The sequence below is a fragment of the Netta rufina genome (genome assembly GCF_964035555.1).
Source record: "Netta rufina genome assembly, chromosome: 14".
Lineage (NCBI taxonomy): Eukaryota > Metazoa > Chordata > Aves > Anseriformes > Anatidae > Netta > Netta rufina.
In genome coordinates, this window is record NC_140137.1 from 14,001,635 (window position 1) to 14,021,331 (window position 19,697).

Sequence of the window (19,697 nt, forward strand, 5' to 3'; positions counted from 1 at the left end):
TTCTTTATTACTTGCCTTTGGTCTCTTCCAGTCCACACGAGGATGCTCCCTGGCATCATTATTCCTCCACTGCTGCATGATCCTGGCAGGAACAGCATCCGTGTAATTCACCAACTGGAATCCAGTTACATTGGCTCCACTCTCCTTGAATTTTGTCAGATCAATATCCATAAATCCCTGGTACAGGAGAGAAACAGGAGACACTCATCAGATGAACACATTTTTGGGTGGATAACATGAAACCTATCTACCTAAGAATTTGTCAGCCAGCATAGAAAAAACCTCTTCCCTCTGCAAAGTAGGGCCCAATTCTAAGAGAGGCTCCACTCCCTGACCACAGGGTGAACTTGCCTTTCACATGGGCAACAGAGGGGCTCTGACCTGGGGATATCCTGCAGCTTCCATTCAGGGAAACAAATAGTCATATCAATACCAGGTCGTTTGCAAGAATGATAGCAAAATAATAGAAAAATAAATTCCAAATAATGCTAGGATGAAAATAAGAAATTCTTGGCATTTGTGAGAAAGGATTATTCACCCAACCCTAATATTTAAGCACTGTCACTACTAGAGAGGCTACTTCTTGCCAAGTCACAGTTTGTAGGGAAAAACAAATCCTGGTCAATGAACTTTAAGCAAATCAAGAAGTGAGTGGTCAGCTAGCCTGCCAAAGGAGCCCATCTGTTAGAAAAGACAGGTTGTAGAATTCACTACTTTGGGAGAAGTCTTTTCTATTTATTTATTTGTTGTGTTCAGATTAATGAAATATATTTCTTTGGTTTCCTTATTGTCCTCCCCTACCTCTTGCCCAACTGGAAGTGATGAAAACAAATGTGCAAATACACACACTTTGGGGTAGTGTTATTGAATTAGTCATTCCCACTGAGACAGAGGCAAAAAAAAACAATTAGAGACACTGCAAGCAGTAAGGAGAAAAGGACATTTTGTGGCCTCCCAGCTTTGATCCCATCTCTTCAGCACTGCTGCTATTCAAAACTATTTGTTGTGCTCCTTTGACCAAAGCAGGTGCAAGACCAGAGGCTTGGTCCTCGGGCTTGGGCTGCTGTGTGCGGGAGAGGTGGAGTCCGGTGCGTTTTTCTTTTGAAATACAGGCATAGGAGATGCAGTCAATTATTTTCCCTGGTACCATTAAAAACCACAATGCATGCAGGAAAATGAATTAGAGAATCATGCACAATGCAATCATCTGGGCAACAGAAGAGTTTGTTCAGGCTCTGCCTTCCCCCTCCATTGCCGGCTGCTGGTGTGTGTTCTCCTTTCAACCTACCACTGAGCTCCTCTCCCTATTTTCTCTCAAATATATGATGATGGTGTGAGTTAAAAAAGCCAGGGCACATCACTCCCACGAGACCCTGGTCAGGTTCCCAAAATGGTGCTCCCTGTGCATAGGCTGGGGGAGCTAATTAGCTCATTAACTTCCAAGGTCAGGATCAAGCCGTTAGATAGAAACCTGTTGTGGGAAAAGACAGCTTGCAAGGAAAAGCCTAAATTGCTCTCTTACATCAGCGTCAGACTGAGAGAGTCATAAGTGACTCAAAAATGCCTTTAAAGACTCACATTTTTTCTTCCGGCTTTTTGTAAGCAATTTAACATCCACTTACAGGCTGAGGATTGGATGGGGATGTACAGATGCTCTAAATAGATGATTTGTTTAGCTTCAAAGTGCAGTGATTTAGGTTAAAAAAACAAAAAACAAAAAACAAAAAACAGTGATGTTTTGTGAGTACATATTCCTCAGAATGCTGGTTTAACCCACATCAATCTTGTTTGTAATTGCTAGCGTAGGGGTTTCAGAAAGCCAGAGCTGTGATTAATGAATAGGAAATGCAGCATGGTAATTGTCTCTGACATCTTAATGCATTTCAGGCCAAGTGGTTTTTGACACGCAGAGCTCCTAAGGTTCAGTAAGAGGGACCTCACAGGTTGCCAACTGGTTATTCATGGCTAGGACCAAATTACACTGACATTTTGCTCCTGGGAGGTACTCAGGGGAAAAAGATCTGTCAAAAGAAACTACCACACAGCAACTTGAAGTTTGTGCCACCAGCTCCTCCTTGGAAGGCCTACAAAGGCACAAAGAAAGGTCCAAGTTCACAACAGAGTGTAAGGTGTCTGGTGTCCTTAACCCCTGCAAGAAGCATTTTTAAATAGGAAAATTCAAAAAAGACTGTGACACCAGAGACTAGACAGCAGTGGTTGAAAACACCGTCTTTCACTCAAACCAAACCATCCTGAAAGTGAAGAAAATATTTAACAGTATTCATTGGGATTTGTTTTATACAAAGCTTAAAAATAATCTGAATAGATAACAGGAACAATTTCTTCCTGAAGACTATACTAATTTTATACTATTTTTTTTTTCTCCAGTGGTTTATTTTTATTTTTATTTTTTAAAGTATGGAGAAATCTGAAGATTTTCCATTTGTTTAAGACAGTTGGAACCATAGAGGATGTCATTAACCTTGGGTATGTCCTTACATTTTGACTGTTATTAACTGCTTAAATAACTATTTTCACCTGTTATCCTTCCTCCACATGCCCCAGTACAAGGTCAGTACAGGACCTTGTACTAATTACAAAGTAATTTTAATTACTGCACCACTGAAATTTGCTCAGAGCAGGTCTGGGTGATGTGACAAAGAATGAACTGGGGAATACCAGAGGTCAGATATCTTAGAAAACAATTCCCAGGGGAGGTGAATTCTTGCTGGCTCACATACAAACAAGAATATATCTTTTTTTTTTTTACAAATTGACTCTTGAAAAGGTTTTTACTGGTGAAGTGGCTTCAGGAATTAAATACTCTTATCTGTCTTCTTTCTGGAAGACCAGTCAGTGCTTGTAAGAACAATTAGAACAGACAAATCACAATATTTGCAAGCAAAGAAGTCATCAGTCATCTGACATCTTGTACTAAAGGCAGCCACCTGTTGCAAAGAAGGGACCTTTTATTTGGTTTTCAATTGACCATACTTGGAAAACACAAACTAAAACCAACCAAACAAACCAACCCAATTATCCAGGCTAACCTTTAGTCCACAGAAGGTAGGGGATGGAGACGAGCAGAGCAGCTGTCCCACTTGGGACATGATCGTTTAACCCACTGCGGTATCTGATCACCAGATATCTTACTGTTAGTGGACTGCGCAGAGCACAGAGACTCTACCTAAGCAATAAATACAACCTGTCATCCTTAACATTAAAGTTTTATATAGTGCAGCTCCATGTGAGGACACTACGGGAAGAATTCAGGGGAATCTGAAGGCTGCAGCAGCTCCCCACTGCTGGCCAGGTGCCTGTGCCTGCATGCAGCCTGACTGCACCCTTGGGTGGGTGCCCTCTGTGCTTCAGTCCTGGACATGGCATCACAGATATTAATAATGCAAAGCCTCACACTACCAGGAAGTATGAAGAGAAAGAAGGTATAAAGTGAATGAGTGTTCCTTTACCTCGGAAAGCCTGCCTGACATCAGTAAGTGACTAAGGATTGACTGCAACCCACTGCTGTGGGGCAGCAGCAGACGTGCTTGCAGCAATGTGCTTTGTATCAACTAATTTGGAACAGAATCAGCAAAGAAATGCTTCCCTTTGCCATCAAATCAAATACAGCAAGGAGTGAAAAGGGCTGGAATGAGGTTCTCCATGGGATCTCAACGGCCAAACCCTTTTCAAAAAATTACCAGTGAATACTGCAAAAAGCTCTCTTTGCAGCCACATCTGGAATGCAGCAGGCTGTACAGGAAAACAAGTGGAGCCTCTGGAATTTGATGCTATGTGAATTTCTTCAGGAGCTTTAGACCTTGGCTGTTTGGGATTTATCTGTTGGACACTCAGGTGTCTGGTCTCACCTCCTTACTCAGCACTGCTGGTCCCCTGGGGAGGAAGAGGAGGAATGCAGGAGCCCATGCCCCAGCCCTGTGCCATGCCTGCACCCCGGGCAAGCAGACACAACGGGACCCAGAAGTGATGCAAAGCCCCCCTGGTCCCAGGCACTGCCCAGGACACAGGTACTTGGAGGGAAACAACACTTCTGCAGGCACAGTTCTCTCTGGGACCCATCAAAGCCATGCTGGCAGGGACACTGTGGCAGCCAGCCCAGCCCCTGCCCTACAGCAGGATTAGCTGTCCCTTTTATTTAAGTTCACTTTGCAAAATAATCTCGGCAAAGCAGAAAGCACAACCCCCTGCCTGTGTATGCTGGGAAAGTGCCTGGCTTTCTCTGAATGCCATCAAATTAGCAGGCTGACAATAAACTACAAAAATCTGGACCCATCCGTGCTGATGGGCTGAGACAGCCTCCCTCCTCCATGCCTGCTCTGACTCACAGCATCTGCAGCACAGTTCAAGCAACAGCCAGGCTCGGTTCAAAGGAGGCAACCTGCTCTTTAGCCCGTACCATGGGCTGTTCTCTCTCCATTAATGAACATTGCAAAGCAATCACATGGAGAAGTCCTGCTGTTAGTAAATAGCATGGGCATCTGGTAAAGACCTACATGCCTTCAAATAGAAAGCCGAACAGCACTGGGAAGGATTCTTTCCTCATTTTGTTTTCCTTGCTTCATCTGTTCTTTATGCTGTGCTTAAACTGAAACAATTTTTCAGCCAAAGGTTGTTTTACTGTCCCATTCGCTGCCTTGGTTCCGGGGAGAGGTGTCAGCAAGTCACACATTTATATTCCTCTCCACTGCTTGTGAGCTCAGTCATCAAAGGAAATGCATAATGCAGGAAGACTGATGACTTGAAATGGGCCTCATGAATCCATCTTGATTAACTGGTCCAGGAAGGATCTGCCTGGGAAAGAAAGTCCCCAGCAATGAGCTACCTCCTTATTTATACCCTGAGCATCACTAGGAGCCAAGTCACCGAACAGGCAGTGCAGACTGCTGTCAGGTGGCAGAGGGAAACCTCCCTCCTGTGTGCATGACCCTCAAGCCTGCCAGCTCTGCTTAGTTCCCTGCACGTCCCACCTCTCCCTCTCATTTCACTGCAGCAGCATCCTAAACCTCTGCCACCTCTTCCCACACAGAGAACGCCAGTGCCATTGCTCTTGATGAGGATATAAGGTCACACGTCAGATGGATGGGACACCAGCCTGCTCAGCCCCTGGGAATGTGGTAGGTAGCAGCAGTCTTCTCTTCCCTGCTTATTTGCAACAAGCCATGAGAGAGCACTTCTCCTCCATACCCACTTTGTCCTGACACCAACAGGCAGCTCCCTTCCCAACGCTCTCTGAATTTCAGAGTATTGGTACTAATTGATTTTCCACTCCATGGTGCCTCCTGCAGTGCAGTGGGGCTGTTGAAGCTGTGGTGAGGGGCCCTGAGGGCTGAGCTGGGGGCATTCAGCAGCTGGTTCTCGCACATCTCCCACAGCCCCACACAGCCCAGCTTAAAGTCTCCGTGCTGCTGTTGCAAGTTTTGGCTGTTCCCGACAGAAGGGACACTGGAGAGTCTAAGGACTGCTAAATTGCTGAAAAACACTGTTATTTGCTTTCTTCCCTTTGCATCTTCTGTGCCCTCCAGGTCCTCTGAAACAGCAATGTTCATCTCCAAATAGGAGACGGAAAATGTCCCTCTCTTGTGAATTGTCTGGAGAAGGCCTGATGGCTGAACCTAAACCAGCCCCATCACCCCAGGTACAAGTGTGCTCAAGTTTTCTCAGTCCCTTTCCATCTGGGATGAAGAGACTGGAGACTATTTTTCCTCCTTTATTTTATGAAGTTGAATCCTACACTGATATATCCCTTTTTAAGCAAGAAGTGTTTAAGCAATTCACCCAAGCTCACCTACAAACCCATGGGAGCATCAGGGAACTGGCCCAGCTCTGATTAGATGCGCTCCCTGTATGGCCCACAATGCCAGACTGTCTCCCTCTACCAGATTTTGTGATTACAAGAAACATTGCAAAAACAAAACAATTGCTTCTGAATGGCTGTGTGTCCACGGAGTGAATGCAAAGTGGCTCCTGTCATTCCAAGGTACGCCAGCATCCTTCTGCAGGGAGCAGGAAGCTGAGTATTTCCAGACGGAGCATCTGTAATAAACTAAATTATCTTCAAGCTTGACTTCTCCAGCAAAGCATCATTCCTCGCTCCCATCACTTTGTATTAATACGGGGGGGTATGTCAAAAAAGGGCCCATCTGCTCCAGTCTCAGTCCAGCATGCCTTCCAACAGGAGAGGCCTTCTTCTCTTCCGCAGAATTATTAATATGTCAGATCTTATTGTGGCAGCAAAACATGTGAGTTCTCACTGTAACACAGAGGTAAGCGAAGGAGGAAAAAGAACAACAGGAGGCTGGGGAACAGTCAGACAAGGTTCCTGGTTCCTGTCCTGCAGCCAGATGAGTCTGTCTTTCCTGGTCTATCAGCACAAAGCAAACCAGGTGAGGATTCAGACTTCAGGGACACAGGGCTGGAGATGACCAGCAACATTTTTTTTTGCATAGTACTGCAGGCACAGGGTTTTCTGTGTGTCATTATTATTTGCATCATCTCTATCCGACTGCTGCAACGCATTCTGAATATAAGTGACTGTACAGACCTTGTTGGAGAGCTCAGCACAGGCAGAGGGGCAGACACTTTAGGCAGATGTTTGTGCTTCAGGGAGCTTTCAGAGCAGCAACTGATTTAAAGGTTTGGGAAACATGCCGTGTAGTGACAGATGCCAGGACTTCAATCAAAGATATGATAAAGGGGTGACCTGATCACAGTTTACAAGGACCAAAACTTCAGTAATTGAATATCTAGTCTAGCAAACAAGCATAAATCTGATGGAGGAACCTGAGGCTTGGCAAGTTCAGACTAGAAATAAGCAGTGATGAAGTCACCATGAGGAAGCTGTTATGGATTTACACGTCACCCCTTGCCAATTGAGCTGGGGTAATGGATTAGGAAATGGGAGAGGAAACCTGTTAGTTTAACACCCTTTTGTTGTGATTTAAGCAAACACATATTTTCTTCCAAAGGCTGTGATTTAATATTTACTTACATGATGCTCAGTGATTTTTTTAAGCCACTGTAAGTCACACATGCGTTTGAGCCCTCATTAGCTACTGCAAAAAAGTCCTTCCAAAGGCTGCAGCTCAAATTCTCCTCTGTGGGCAATATTTATATCAAAACGAGATGATTTTCTTTTACATGAGACACTCTAATTCAAACAAAAATTAATTCAGGGCACTCTTGTGCCTTTTACTATCAATAATTCAGATGAGATAATGTTACAAGAGTTCCTTGTACTTGATAATCTTCAAATTGGGACAGAAAAGCTGTTTGGAAGTGAAATGCAGGCCTCAGAAATTCCACTGGTACATTTTACACTGGTACATTTTACACTGGTACATTTGTAGCTAGGTGACAATGGTCGCCACCAGGCACGGCGCGCTCTCCAAGAAGTCGGTACACACGCAGACCGACTACCCGTTAAAAAATGCCGCAGTTCAGGTCACCGGATGCAAGGAGTGTCTGAGCCTGTTGCTGCCATCGGCGGGAGGCAGAGAAACTGCGTGCGTGAGGTGCGAGCAGGTGGATGATCTGGTCCGCATGGTGGCGGAGCTCAAGGAGGAGGTGGAGAGGTTGAGGGCCATCAGGGAGTGTGAGCGGGAGATAGACTTCTGGAGTAACTCCCTGCAGGGCCTCAAGGGGAGGTGCCGAGGTGAGACTTCTCAAATGGGGGCGGACCCCCTGCCCTGTCCCCGTCGGGCAGAGGGAGGGGATCTGGGAGCTGAGGAGGAATGGAAACAGGTCCCTGCTCGACATCGCAGGCGATCCCCTCCCCTTCCGGCCCCACCCTCCCAGGTGCCCTTACACAACAGGTTTGAGGCCCTAGAGGTTGAGAGGCCGGTGTGTGAGGAAGAGGTAGCAAATGTTCCCAGGAGGATGCCTGGGGCGAGGAGGTCGACTCCGCGCCTCAGGACTGCCTCCACCAAGAAAGACAGGAGGGTTATTGTTGTTGGCGACTCGACTCTTAGGGGAACAGAGGGCCCTATTTGTCGGCCTGACCCTACCCGTAGGGAAGTCTGCTGTCTCCCTGGGGCCAGGGTCAGGGACGTTGCCAGGAAGCTTCCTAACCTGGTACGCCCCTCTGACTATTACCCCCTTTTGATAGTCCAGGCGGGCAGTGATAACATCGAAGAGAGAAGCCTCAAGGCTATCAAAAGGGACTTTAGGGGACTGGGTCGGTTAGTGGATGGAGCGGGAGTGCAGGTGGTGTTTTCGTCCATCCCTATGGTGGCAGGGAGGGGTTCAGAGAGGACACGGAAAGCTCACCTGTTAAACACGTGGCTCCGGGACTGGTGCCAACGCAGAAATCTTGGGTTTTTTGATCATGGGGCACTTTACTCAGCACCTGGCCTGATGGCCGCAGACGGGTCCCTATCTTTTAGGGGAAAAAGGATCCTGGGCCAGGAACTGGCAGGGCTCATTGAGAGGGCTTTAAACTAGGTAGGAAGGGGGATGGGGCTGAGGCTAGGATTGTTGGGGCTGTGCCAGGGGGAACAATGGCAAGGCTGGAGGATAAGGCTATGGCCCAGCTGAAGTGCATCTATACCAATGCACGCAGCATGGGTAACAAACAGGAGGAGCTGGAAGCCATCGTGCGGCAGGCAGGCTACGACTTGGTTGCCATCACGGAGACGTGGTGGGACCAGTCTCATGACTGGAGTGCTGCAATGCCTGGCTATAAGCTCTATAGAAGGGACAGGCAGCATAGAAGGGGTGGTGGTGTGGCTCTCTATATTAGAGAGTCTTTCGAGGTTGTAGAACTCGAGGTTGGGAATGACAAGGTCGAGTCCCTTTGGGTTAGGATCGGCAGGGACAACAAGGCTAGTGTCCTGGTCGGGGTCTGCTATAGACCGCCGAACCAGAATGAGGAGACAGATGAGGAATTCTACAGGCAGCTGACAGAGGTTGCTAAATCATCAGCTCTTGTACTCGTGGGGGACTTCAACTTCCCTGACATATCCTGGAAGCACAACACAGCCCTGAGAAAGCAGTCTAGGAGGTTTCTGGAGAGCGTGGAAGATAGCTTCCTGACGCAGCTGGTTAGTGAACCTACCAGGGGTGGTGCCCCGCTAGACCTTCTCTTCACAAACAGAGAAGGACTGGTGGAGGACGTGATCGTCGGGAGCTGTCTTGGGCAGAGCGACCACGCAATGGTGGAGTTCACTATTCTTGGCGAGGCCAGGAAGGGGACCAGTAAAACTGCTGTATTGGACTTTCGGAGGGCTGACTTTGAGCTGCTCAGGACACTGGTTGGTGGAGTCCCTTGGGAGGTGGTTCTGAAGGGCAGAGGGGTCCAGGAAGGCTGGGCGCTCTTCAAGAGGGAAGTCTTAATGGCGCAGGAACGGTCTGTCCCCATGTGCCCAAAGACGAGCTGGCGGGGAAGAAGACCGGCCTGGCTCAACAGAGAATTGTGGCTTGATCTTAGGAGGAAAAAGAGGGTTTATAAGCTTTGGAAAAGTGGGCAGGCCACTAAGGAGGACTTTAAAGAAGTAGCGAGGCTGTGCAGGGACAAAATTAGGAAGGCCAAAGCTCATCTGGAGCTCAATCTGGCTACTGCCGTTAAAGATAACAAAAAACGTTTCTATAAATACATCAACACAAAAAGGAGGACTAAGGAGAATCTCCATCCTTTACTGGATGCGGGGGGAAACTTAGTTACAAGAGATGAGGAAAAGGCGGAGGTGCTCAATGCCTTCTTTGCCTCAGTCTTTAGCGGCAATACCGGATGTTCTCTGGATACTCAGTACCCTGAGCTGGTGGAAGGCGATGGGGAGCAGGATGTGGCCCTCATTATCCATGAAGAACTGGTTGGTGACCTGCTACGGCACTTAGATGTGCACAAGTCGATGGGGCCGGATGGGATCCATCCAAGGGTACTGAGGGAACTGGCAGAGGAGCTGGCCAAGCCACTTTCCATCATTTATCAACAGTCCTGGCTATCAGGGGAGGTTCCAATCGACTGGCGGCTAGCAAACGTGACGCCCATCTACAAGAAGGGCCGGAGGACAGACCCGGGAAACTACAGGCCTGTCAGTTTGACCTCAGTGCCAGGAAAGCTCATGGAGCAGATCCTCCTGAGAGTCATCATGCAGCAATTGCAGGGGAAGCAGGCGGTCAGGCCCAGTCAGCATGGCTTTATGAAAGGCAGGTCATGCCTGACGAACCTGATCTCCTTCTATGACAGAGTGACGCGCTGGGTGGATGAGGGAAAGGCTGTGGATGTGGTCTACCTTGACTTCAGCAAGGCTTTTGACACCGTCTCCCACAGCATTCTCCTCAAGAAACTGGCTGCTCTTGGCTTGGACTGGCGCACGCTTCGCTGGGTTAGAAACTGGCTGGATAGCCGGGCCCAAAGAGTCGTGGTGAATGGAGCCAAGTCCAGTTGGAGGCCAGTCACTAGTGGCGTCCCCCAGGGCTCGGTGCTGGGGCCAGTCCTCTTTAATATCTTCATCGATGATCTGGACGAGGGCATTGAGTGCACCCTCAGTAAGTTCGCAGATGACACCAAGTTAGGTGCGTGTGTCGATCTGCTCGAGGGTAGGAAAGCTCTGCAGGAGGATCTGGGTAGGCTGCACCGATGGGCTGAGGTCAACTGCATGAAGTTCAACAAAGCCAAGTGCCGGGTCCTGCACCTGGGGCGCAATAACCCCAAGCAGAGCTACAGACTGGGAGAGGAATGGTTGGAGAGCTGCCAGGCAGAGAAGGACCTGGGAGTGATGGTGGATAGTCAGCTGAATATGAGCCAGCAGTGTGCTCAGGTGGCCAAGAAGGCCAACGGCATCCTGGCTTGTATCAGGAACAGCGTGACCAGCAGGGCTAGGGAGGTGATCGTCCCCCTGTACTCAGCTCTGGTGAGGCCGCACCTCGAGTACTGTGTTCAGTTTTGGGCCCCTCGCTACAAGAAGGACATCGAGGTGCTTGAGCGGGTGCAGAGAAGGGCGACGAAGCTGGTGAGGGGCCTGGAGAACAAGTCCTACGAGGAGCGGCTGAGGGAGCTGGGCTTGTTCAGCCTGGAGAAGAGGAGGCTCAGGGGTGACCTTATCGCTCTTTTTAGGTACCTCAAGGGAGGCTGTAGCGAGGTGGGGGTTGGCCTGTTCTCCCACGTGCCTGGTGACAGGACGAGGGGGAATGGGCTTAAGTTGAGCCAGGGGAGTTTTAGGTTAGATGTTAGGAAGAATTTCTTCACTGAAAGGGTTGTTAGACATTGGAACAGGCTGCCCAGGGAAGTGGTGGAGTCACCATCCCTGGAAGTCTTCAAAAGACGTTTAGATGTAGAGCTTAGGGATATGGTTTAGTGGAGGGCTGTTAGCGTTAGGTTGGAGGTTGGACTCGATGACCTTGAGGTCTCTTCCAACCTAGAAATTCTGTGATTCTGTGATTTTATTGTCCTTCTCTGCCTGGAAAGCCAAGTTTTCTCATGAGCCCACATGCACCAAACTCTCAGATTGGAAAGGTCTAACTGGCATAATTTTAGAAACCCCAAAATAACTTAGGACATCTCTTTCCAACATGAGAATAGCAGTTTTGCCAGATCAGGCATCCTGAGATCCTACCAGGCCAAGAAGCCAGTGCTGTACACATCCTTCCAGAAACTCCCACGAAGCAGTTTCAGACCAGTTACTGACGCAGCCCTGACTACTGCTGACCTCACTTGTCCCTTCTGCCAGCAGGACGTCAGGGGGCAGGAGAACATGTTAATATCTGAAGGTGATTCAAATAACCACGGCAGCCCTCAAGCAGATGGGTGGCTGAAAATCACAACATTTTAGCTACAGACAAGCTGAATCAGGGGCTCGGTGCAGGCAACAGTCATCAACACCGGCCGGTGCCACCAGTGCATTTTTGTGCCCAGCATCATGGGCACAGCAGACCCTCCCCACATAGCTGCAGCACACATTGCAGGTTGCGCACATGCTGCATGCCTTATTTTCAGGAGAAAAACAAACAAATAAATAAATAAATATCAAAGGGGTGCATTTAAAGCACAGGGGAACTGAACCAAACCAGCAGATTTTGCCTGACTCCTGCCGAAGCCTCTCTGCTCTCAAAGCTGCTGTGCTGGTAACCTCTGAAACCATTACAGTTGCTTGCAAAGTGGAACTCTGTCCATGGCCTAACTCAGCACTCACACATGCTGATGTAAAATGGCATAGGAAAAAATGCTTACTTAACTAATCGAATCTGTTTTTATCTTTATGTTTCCTCACTACCCCTAGCATCAGCAATCTCAGACACTTATCTATTCAACTTCAAACAAGAGCATTTGCTAAAAGAAGAACCTGGACTAATGCATCAAGAAAAAAAAAAAAAAAAAAGGCTGAAACACCGTGTGTGGCAGCTGTCCTTAATACTTTTCTTTTAAAGACAGGTCACAAGAATGTCACTTATTTTAAGACAAAAATTTTCCTCTCTCTCTCTCTGCCCAAGAGAGCTGAAGTTCTCCCACTACTGACAGTAGTCAACCTACATCCCTGGTGTAGGAAAAACAGATACACGAAGCCAAGGTTATGGGGAACAAGTCTGTAACATCAAAAGAAAGAAATCCCAGAAGTTTCTAAGCTTGCTCCTCTGATACTATTGACTTTATATTTTTTTTTTCTTTGTGGCTGCTAGACGATGCTCTCAAAAGCTGAAAACAAAGCTTAGAAAAATAAGACACACAAAAACAAACACTTTTTAAAGTTGCCAAACCTCTTTGAATTCTAAAAAGAAAAAAGAAAAGTACAGAGAGAGTGAGAGATGAATGCAACTGCCCTGTGCTGGCATACCTGACAAATAACCAGGCTGGCAACCAGTAAAAGCTAACTGAGGTAACTCTAATGGGTACTGGCTGAGATTCTGCTTTTCATGACTTTGCAAAAGCCACAGACAGAGGCAGATTTGCCCCAAGGAGAGGCAGGAATGCTCACATGAACACTTGTCCTGGTGATGATGCTGGAGACAAACCTTCCTGGGATGGGCAAGGCTGAGCACACAAGAATGGTTGTGTCGTTAAGAGGCAGAACAGATTCAGAGAAGGATGTTTGTCCATGGCCTAAGGTGCAGAATGGTTTCATTTTGTTTGTGAACACAGAGATATTATTGTCTCACCTTGGCAACAGCAATTTCACTAAAAAAAAAAAAAAGAAAGCTGTTCCTGCTAGGAAATACTAGCTTTCATTTGCTGCTACTTGTCAAATTCTGCTTGGTGCTTTACTGCAGCTTGCCCGACAGCAACCGCTGGGCAAACAAGCAGTGATTAATGCAAGCCAGTTCCTCTTTGTTCATGAATTGTCCGTGACCAGACAGAGAATTCCTCTGTCTTCAGATGTTCCATGGATGATTTTTGCAGGCTTTATTCAGCTTGTGCATGTCCTTACAACCTCCCTTGCTTTGCACTCCTGATGCAGCACCAGTTTGGAGCTAACTGGACAGCAGCACGCTGCTTCTGACTCTGGTTGAGTATAGCTCTGAACAAAAATATCGCCAAAAATAAGATTTCTGGGAGGAGGATATCCATAAACACTTCCCAACATTTGCTTCAAGTGTGTCATTTCCATTATTTTTTCCCCATGGGGAAGGTCTCAGGAAATGTAGCAAAAAGACAGGTATTGAAAATCCATCCATTTGCTCCGGCTGGTGCAGGTAGACTGGTGACCACGAACCATGAGGGTTCATTTGACTTGCACATGGCAGAGCCTGTCCTACCCAGGGCTAAGAGCCTTATATCTGTATGGGATGAGAATCCTAAAACCAGGACTCCATCAATCAGCACAGAGGACAAGAAATAACCTGATTCAGTTCAGACATTTACAGTTCTTAACTCTTAATTTATTTTCTTTAGACCCAGCCCTCCAGTCTGAGCCACTTCCCCAAAACCATGCTGTCCTCTATGTGTGCGTGTATGCACATGTGGGAACGTGTGTGTGTGTGTGTGGGCAATGCATGCCCCGTCCTCCAAGGACTTGGCTACAGAGGAAAATATGGGGTGTTTAAGGTCTATCCACTATATGTATGAGTCAGTGTGAATAAATTACTGCATGCTACACCCTCCGAAGGCTCTAATCCAGCAATGAGATGTCCTTAGAAGAGGGGTAAAAACTATCATAATCTCTTGGATTTCAGCAATCACACTGGTTTAACCCTCCCAGATGCTGATGTCCCACATTCTGCCAGTCCCATATAACATCCCTCGCCGTCTCTGTATGGCAGGCTTGCTGTCCTGCCTCACCATCACAGCTGTCTCAGGAACACAAGATCATCACAGCCTTTTTGCCAACCTCCTTGCAGAACTAAGCTCTCATGTGGGTGCAGCACATCACAGGCACTGATTTAGCTTTTGGTGTCTGAACCTGCCCATGTGCATGGCAAAACCTCAAAGCTTGTTCTGTCCTTGAAAGGGCTTTCTTAATCTTCAAGAGTGTTACTCCTTTTTTTTATTTTTTCTTTTTTCCCCCTTTCCCCCCCCCCAATCATTTTCCCAAGTTATTTGATTACCCTTCCTCTTTCTTCTCTCTCTCTCTCTTTTTCTTTTTTTTTTTTTTTTTTTTTTTTTTTTTAACTTTCTATCTCAGGAGTTTGGCTCTTGTACATTGCTGCTTTAAGGAACAGGAAAAAAAAACAAACAGTTTTTATTCCCTTCACCCTTCCTCTTCTCCCTGCAAAATCAAAGCTGCTTGAAAAGCACAGCAAACAACAGTGGTTTCTGGCGGTCACGTCAGTCCCTGTGGGTCCTGGGCACCCAAAGCAGCCCCCACTGAGCCATGTCTGGGAGGCACAGTCTCCCTGTGGAGGGGCTCAAGAGATGAAAAGCCTTTTGCTCTGAGTTAATTATTTATAATTCATGTTGGCTGAGTATGCAGCCCTCTTCTAGACTGCTCTGTCCTCTCAGCATTTGTGCAAAGGCTAGGAAAACAAATTAAAGATGAGAAAAGTCTGCTTTCTCAGGCTGAAAGTGGGAGGCAGCAGTATCATAAGACAGAGGGAAATGTCCTTCACAACTCCATCACCTGAGTATCAGACCACCTCATGCCTTTAACGTATTTATCCCTGTGAAACCATGCAAAGAGCAGAGCTGACATCATTCTCATTTAGCCTTCTGCATGGGTATGCATAAAAGCACAGATGCGCACACTGCAGCTACTTCAGGTAGCTTCCCTGCTTAACTTTAATGAAGGGACTTTCATAAGCATCTGAGGACTAGGACCGGGGTTACAGCAAATAATATATAAATATATTTTTTTAAATGAGCAACTGGAGTTATTGGCTGCTCTGCAGTTTGCATGTCTCCCCTGCACAATGTAACATTTTTAACTTTGTAATTACATGGTAGGCACCCAGCGCAGAAATGCAGGGTCAGTAGCAGGGCATTGCGGGGTAATTATGTGGCCATTTTTGTCTTGTAAATTACAGAGTTATCTTGGGACTGAGAGAAGGAGAACGGCAGCAACTGCTTGACTAATTGCTAGTTTAAAGTTTAATTACCCTGGCCCTGACGTGCTGCCTCACAGATGCAGCTGTGGGAGGGAAGAAAGCTCCAGACCCTACACGGACACCACACCACATCCCCACAGACATGGCACAGGCTGGCACCAAGCCTGTGGGACAGAAGACCCCCCAGATCTCAGACTCTGCACAGCAGGAGTCTTTGGGAGAGCAGGTCAGTCCCTGAGTGCCAGCACCAGCCCGTGCTGTGCTGCCCTCCCTGATGGGCAGACAACTCTGGGGAGGAGAGGGCAGGAGCTGTGTGATGGAAATCCTTCATCTGCTCCATGGACAATGGCTATTCCTCTCTCTCATCTCTTCCCAAACCTCCATGAGCAGAGAAAATTTTTAACCACCCAGGACAGGACAGCATATTGCTCCATAAAGACGGCTCTGCTGCTGCACAGCTCTGTCCTCAGGCAATGCCTCCCTGCAGTAAAAGAACAACCCTTTCCTTAAAGAAAACCTTAAATCCAATGGTTCCCTTAGAGCCATGACAGTCAGATTTGATTTAGCACCAAGCTGCAGAATAGTTACAACTGGAAGGTCAGAGGGATCTTGGTGCATCAGCATTAACAAGTCTGCCCTTCGTGGGGCTCTCAGGTTGGCTGTGAAACACTGAGATGAAGCTGAAAGCTGGGAAATGCAAGTTGTTACCAGCAGTCAACAGCTCCTTGGTGGCCCAACTGAAAGGAGCTGGGAGAGCAATGCCAGGAGCTCAGGTGCCCATGACATGCAAAAAAAAAATAAAAATCATTATCCCAACAGGCGTTAATTGACAGTTGGTTTAATTGGCTTTGAAAAGATACAGATTGAATCTGCAGGCAAAAAGTCCCAGCAACATTGGAGATACCCTGGAGATATTCTTGCTGGCTCAAGACAGAAAGCAGCACAAGGAGAATACTGCAAAGGACTTTGGTATTTTTTTTTAATCCACTAAAACATGGTTTAAGAAGACTTCAATCTCAGTAACTGTAACTATAGTGCTTTGCAAAGTATGAGATACCAATGAAAACACTGAGAATGGAAAGAAAAATAAGCAATACTCAACTCACCAGATTTGCCAAGATGTAGTGGTATCCATTCCCATTTTTTTCAAGCTTGATGATCTGCAAGATGAAAATCAAGGATATTTAGCAAAGACCAGGTAAGGAAGTAGACCTTCATTTATTTGCCCTTCCTACCCATTTTTTTCCCAATGAGACTGTTCAGATGTGGAGAGGAAGACATAGTAAAATAAAAATTCAGAGTCTTTTTAGAGGAAGGACAGTGCTTTTACACTTTCAAGAAGCAAGCCTGAAAATAGACCAGAGAAGATTCCCAAGCAGATTCTATAGGCATAGAGAGTAAATTACCTGAACCAACCTGTTTCTTTTGGGCTCAGGAAAGAAAAAAAAAAAAAAAGGAAATAAAGAAAGAAGACTGCTATTTTATTTATTTTTTTAAACAGACAATAAAGAAAGAAAGTAGAGAGCTGGACTCCATTTGTCCTGTGACCACAACTGAAACATGGACCAAGACTAGAGAGCCATTCTGTACATTCCCTTGTCACGAGTCCCAGCCACAGCCACTTACCTGCAGGTTTCAGCTATAGGGCAGCTTTTTTCCTTTAGTGCATTGGGGTAGCTTCAAACCATATCTCCAGAACAAAGCTGCCTGAGCAAGTTACTCAACAGAGGATTCTCCCTGCACATTCATTGAGATTATTTATAACTTCATATTCATGGCGTCGCAATACATGCTCTTTGCCACGCTCTGTTCTCCCTGATGCCTGTACAGTCAGATCTATGTTCTCTTTTATCAATACAACTGCTTACAGATCTGTAGTGTTTGAAAGTTCCTATGTTAGCTTGGTAGCTGGGAAAGTTTCCCTTGTCTAGATAGAAAGGCAACACCTATATAGGGTTGCCTATGATTATGGGGGAGAGGGTCACAGATCAGATGGTCCCTGATGGTTTTCTTCTTCCTTGATTCAAACAATATAGAAAGAATACAGTGAAAATCACATTCTGCTTGCTGGCTCTAGGTTTCCACTGAAATTTCTCTCTACTGATTTCCAGCAGTACTCTTAAATTCTTACCAGTTTACTTAGAGCTGTGTATCATCTGCACTTGAACCAATCCACATATAAAAAGAAAACACTGAAAAAAGCACATAAAAAAAAAAAAAGGATTGTCGGTTTCTCAGGGAATTGCACTGTTTCCATAAGGTTTCCTTGCCAGCAGCACTACCCCTTTATTTCCATTGTTGTGTGAATTGTTTCTGAATTACTGCCTGCATTGCTAATGCTCAGGCAAAGTCTGCAGGAATGGCAGAGAGGCCAGAAAGATCCTCATAGCAGAACAATGACAAAGAGACTGCCGTGCTGGATTTGACCAGAGATCGGTCTACCCGGGATTTCTCTCACACCCTAGGCTGGTAGCAGGTGTTTGGGAAGCATCAAAGACCAGGGCACGCATGCACAGACTGATCCTTCCCATGGGACTGCACTCCCAGATTATCATGAGCAACCATTTAGGGATTTCCAAATGGATTATAAATGAGCTGACACTCACTCTGTGCAACTGGTTCATCTGCCTTAGCCTTTCTCTGATGAAGTGCTCTTGTAGGCACATTAAAACTCATCTGGTTCCCAGCATTAATGTAGGGGTTGCAATTAACTTCACTGAAGGCTTCATTTAGTAGCAGTATCTTACACAACTAATCTCGGCTCCACCAGCTTCACTGTCCTGTGGTTCTCCCCACAGGCTCCCGCAGAATGGCTACTGCAGAGGAGTCTGGAGCACTCAGAAAAAAACTCTGTATACCAAAGACAGGTATTCTTATTGTTGGTAATTTTCCATCTGAGTATCTTCTAGTGCCAGATCTGAGAAGCAAAACCAGACTCAACTTGTCCCCTTCCATTCATCAACTGCAACTGACTTGCAGCAAGTCCCAGAACTTGTGGGAGGAAGGAGCATCTCTGGGGCACAGCGATGCCTAAGAATTACGATCCAATTCTCCATTTCTCCAGTGTCAACAATAGATGGCATTGGCTCCTTCTGCCCAAACTCCCTCTTTGTTATTTTATTAGGTGTCAGAGTCGATGAACCGGGGAGGGCTGCCGACCAGCTTCCCCTGAGCTGTTAATCTTGCAGCCCATCCACCTGAATTATGAGGCTTGCTTCCTGTGTTTTACACAGTTATTTGTGATCTTAATTTATTTTAAAATGCTTGCTCAGTCCTAATGTGTCCGGATGGCAGTAGCAAGCTGAGGTTATAATGGCATTTATCACTAAGGCTGGACGTAGTGAGAGGCTGTGCTGGGCTGCATGCTGATAGCTCGCTTGGGCCACCTAGGTTTCATTACCCACTTCTTAATGGGCCAGTTTGACATCTATTAGAGAGAAATCCTCTCAGAGTGAAACAGTAGCAAAGGAGAAATTCCAGTTATTCATTTTAATGAGAGACAAGGAAGAAACAATATAGTGCTTTGATGTAATGCAACCCACCGCTTATTTATCCCATTAAGGCTACACAGCGCAGCCCCACGGATATCCTGCCCTGAACCGAAGCCTGGCTCATAAATGACAGTTACCTTGGTAAAGATAAATCATGCCCTTGAGACATGACAGAGGAGAAAGAAATCGGGTCATTTTCCATGTATCATTAACACTTTGAGTGCTGGCACCTTCATCAGCTAAGGTCTCTGGAGCAGGAGGACCACCACGCTGGAGTCAGTGGGGGTTATCTGTGTTACATGCAGGTGGTGTGCAGAAGAAACTAAACATGTGTGCAAGCACTGCTGTGTATGCATGAGTGACTGCTGCTTAACAGCCATCCCCAGCTCTTCTGTTCACTGGGGAGCACAAATCCACAGCCACCAGAAGACAGAGGCAGGCTTGTCAGGGAAAAAGATAAATGCATTAAAATGTCCCTGAGAGGCTGAGGCAGCTCTTTGAACACCTCAGACACTCAAACAGACAGGACAAACAAAACAGTGACATCCATGCAGAGGCTGCTGGTGTGGGGAGCTGAGAGACAGCTGACAGCCTGAGTTTAAGTCCCAGCTGAATTTCTTGTGATAATGAGCTGAACACTATCTTTGCCCCTCTCTGGTCATCCCCATGTTGCAAGAGACCTGGCATCCTCTGCTTACACTGGGATGACTGCCTCTGCTCCAGAAATCCCTCTGGACTCAGAACAAGAAGTCAAACAAGGGTAGGAATGAATTG

General features: G+C 46.6%; 1 protein-coding gene across 3 annotated transcripts in view; it reads right to left on the minus strand.

The window, feature by feature from the left end:
* Positions 1-19,697, minus strand: part of GRIA1 (glutamate ionotropic receptor AMPA type subunit 1) — a gene marked incomplete at both ends in the record, with an annotated part of 123,485 nt that overhangs the window by 43,069 nt on the left and 60,719 nt on the right. For all 3 annotated transcript variants that reach the window (XM_084295555.1, XM_084295553.1, XM_084295554.1), the window contains 2 exons: positions 16-177; positions 16,539-16,592. In XM_084295555.1, the coding sequence (XP_084151681.1) occupies positions 16-177; positions 16,539-16,592 (216 nt within the window). The remainder of the gene's footprint in view (positions 1-15; positions 178-16,538; positions 16,593-19,697) is intronic.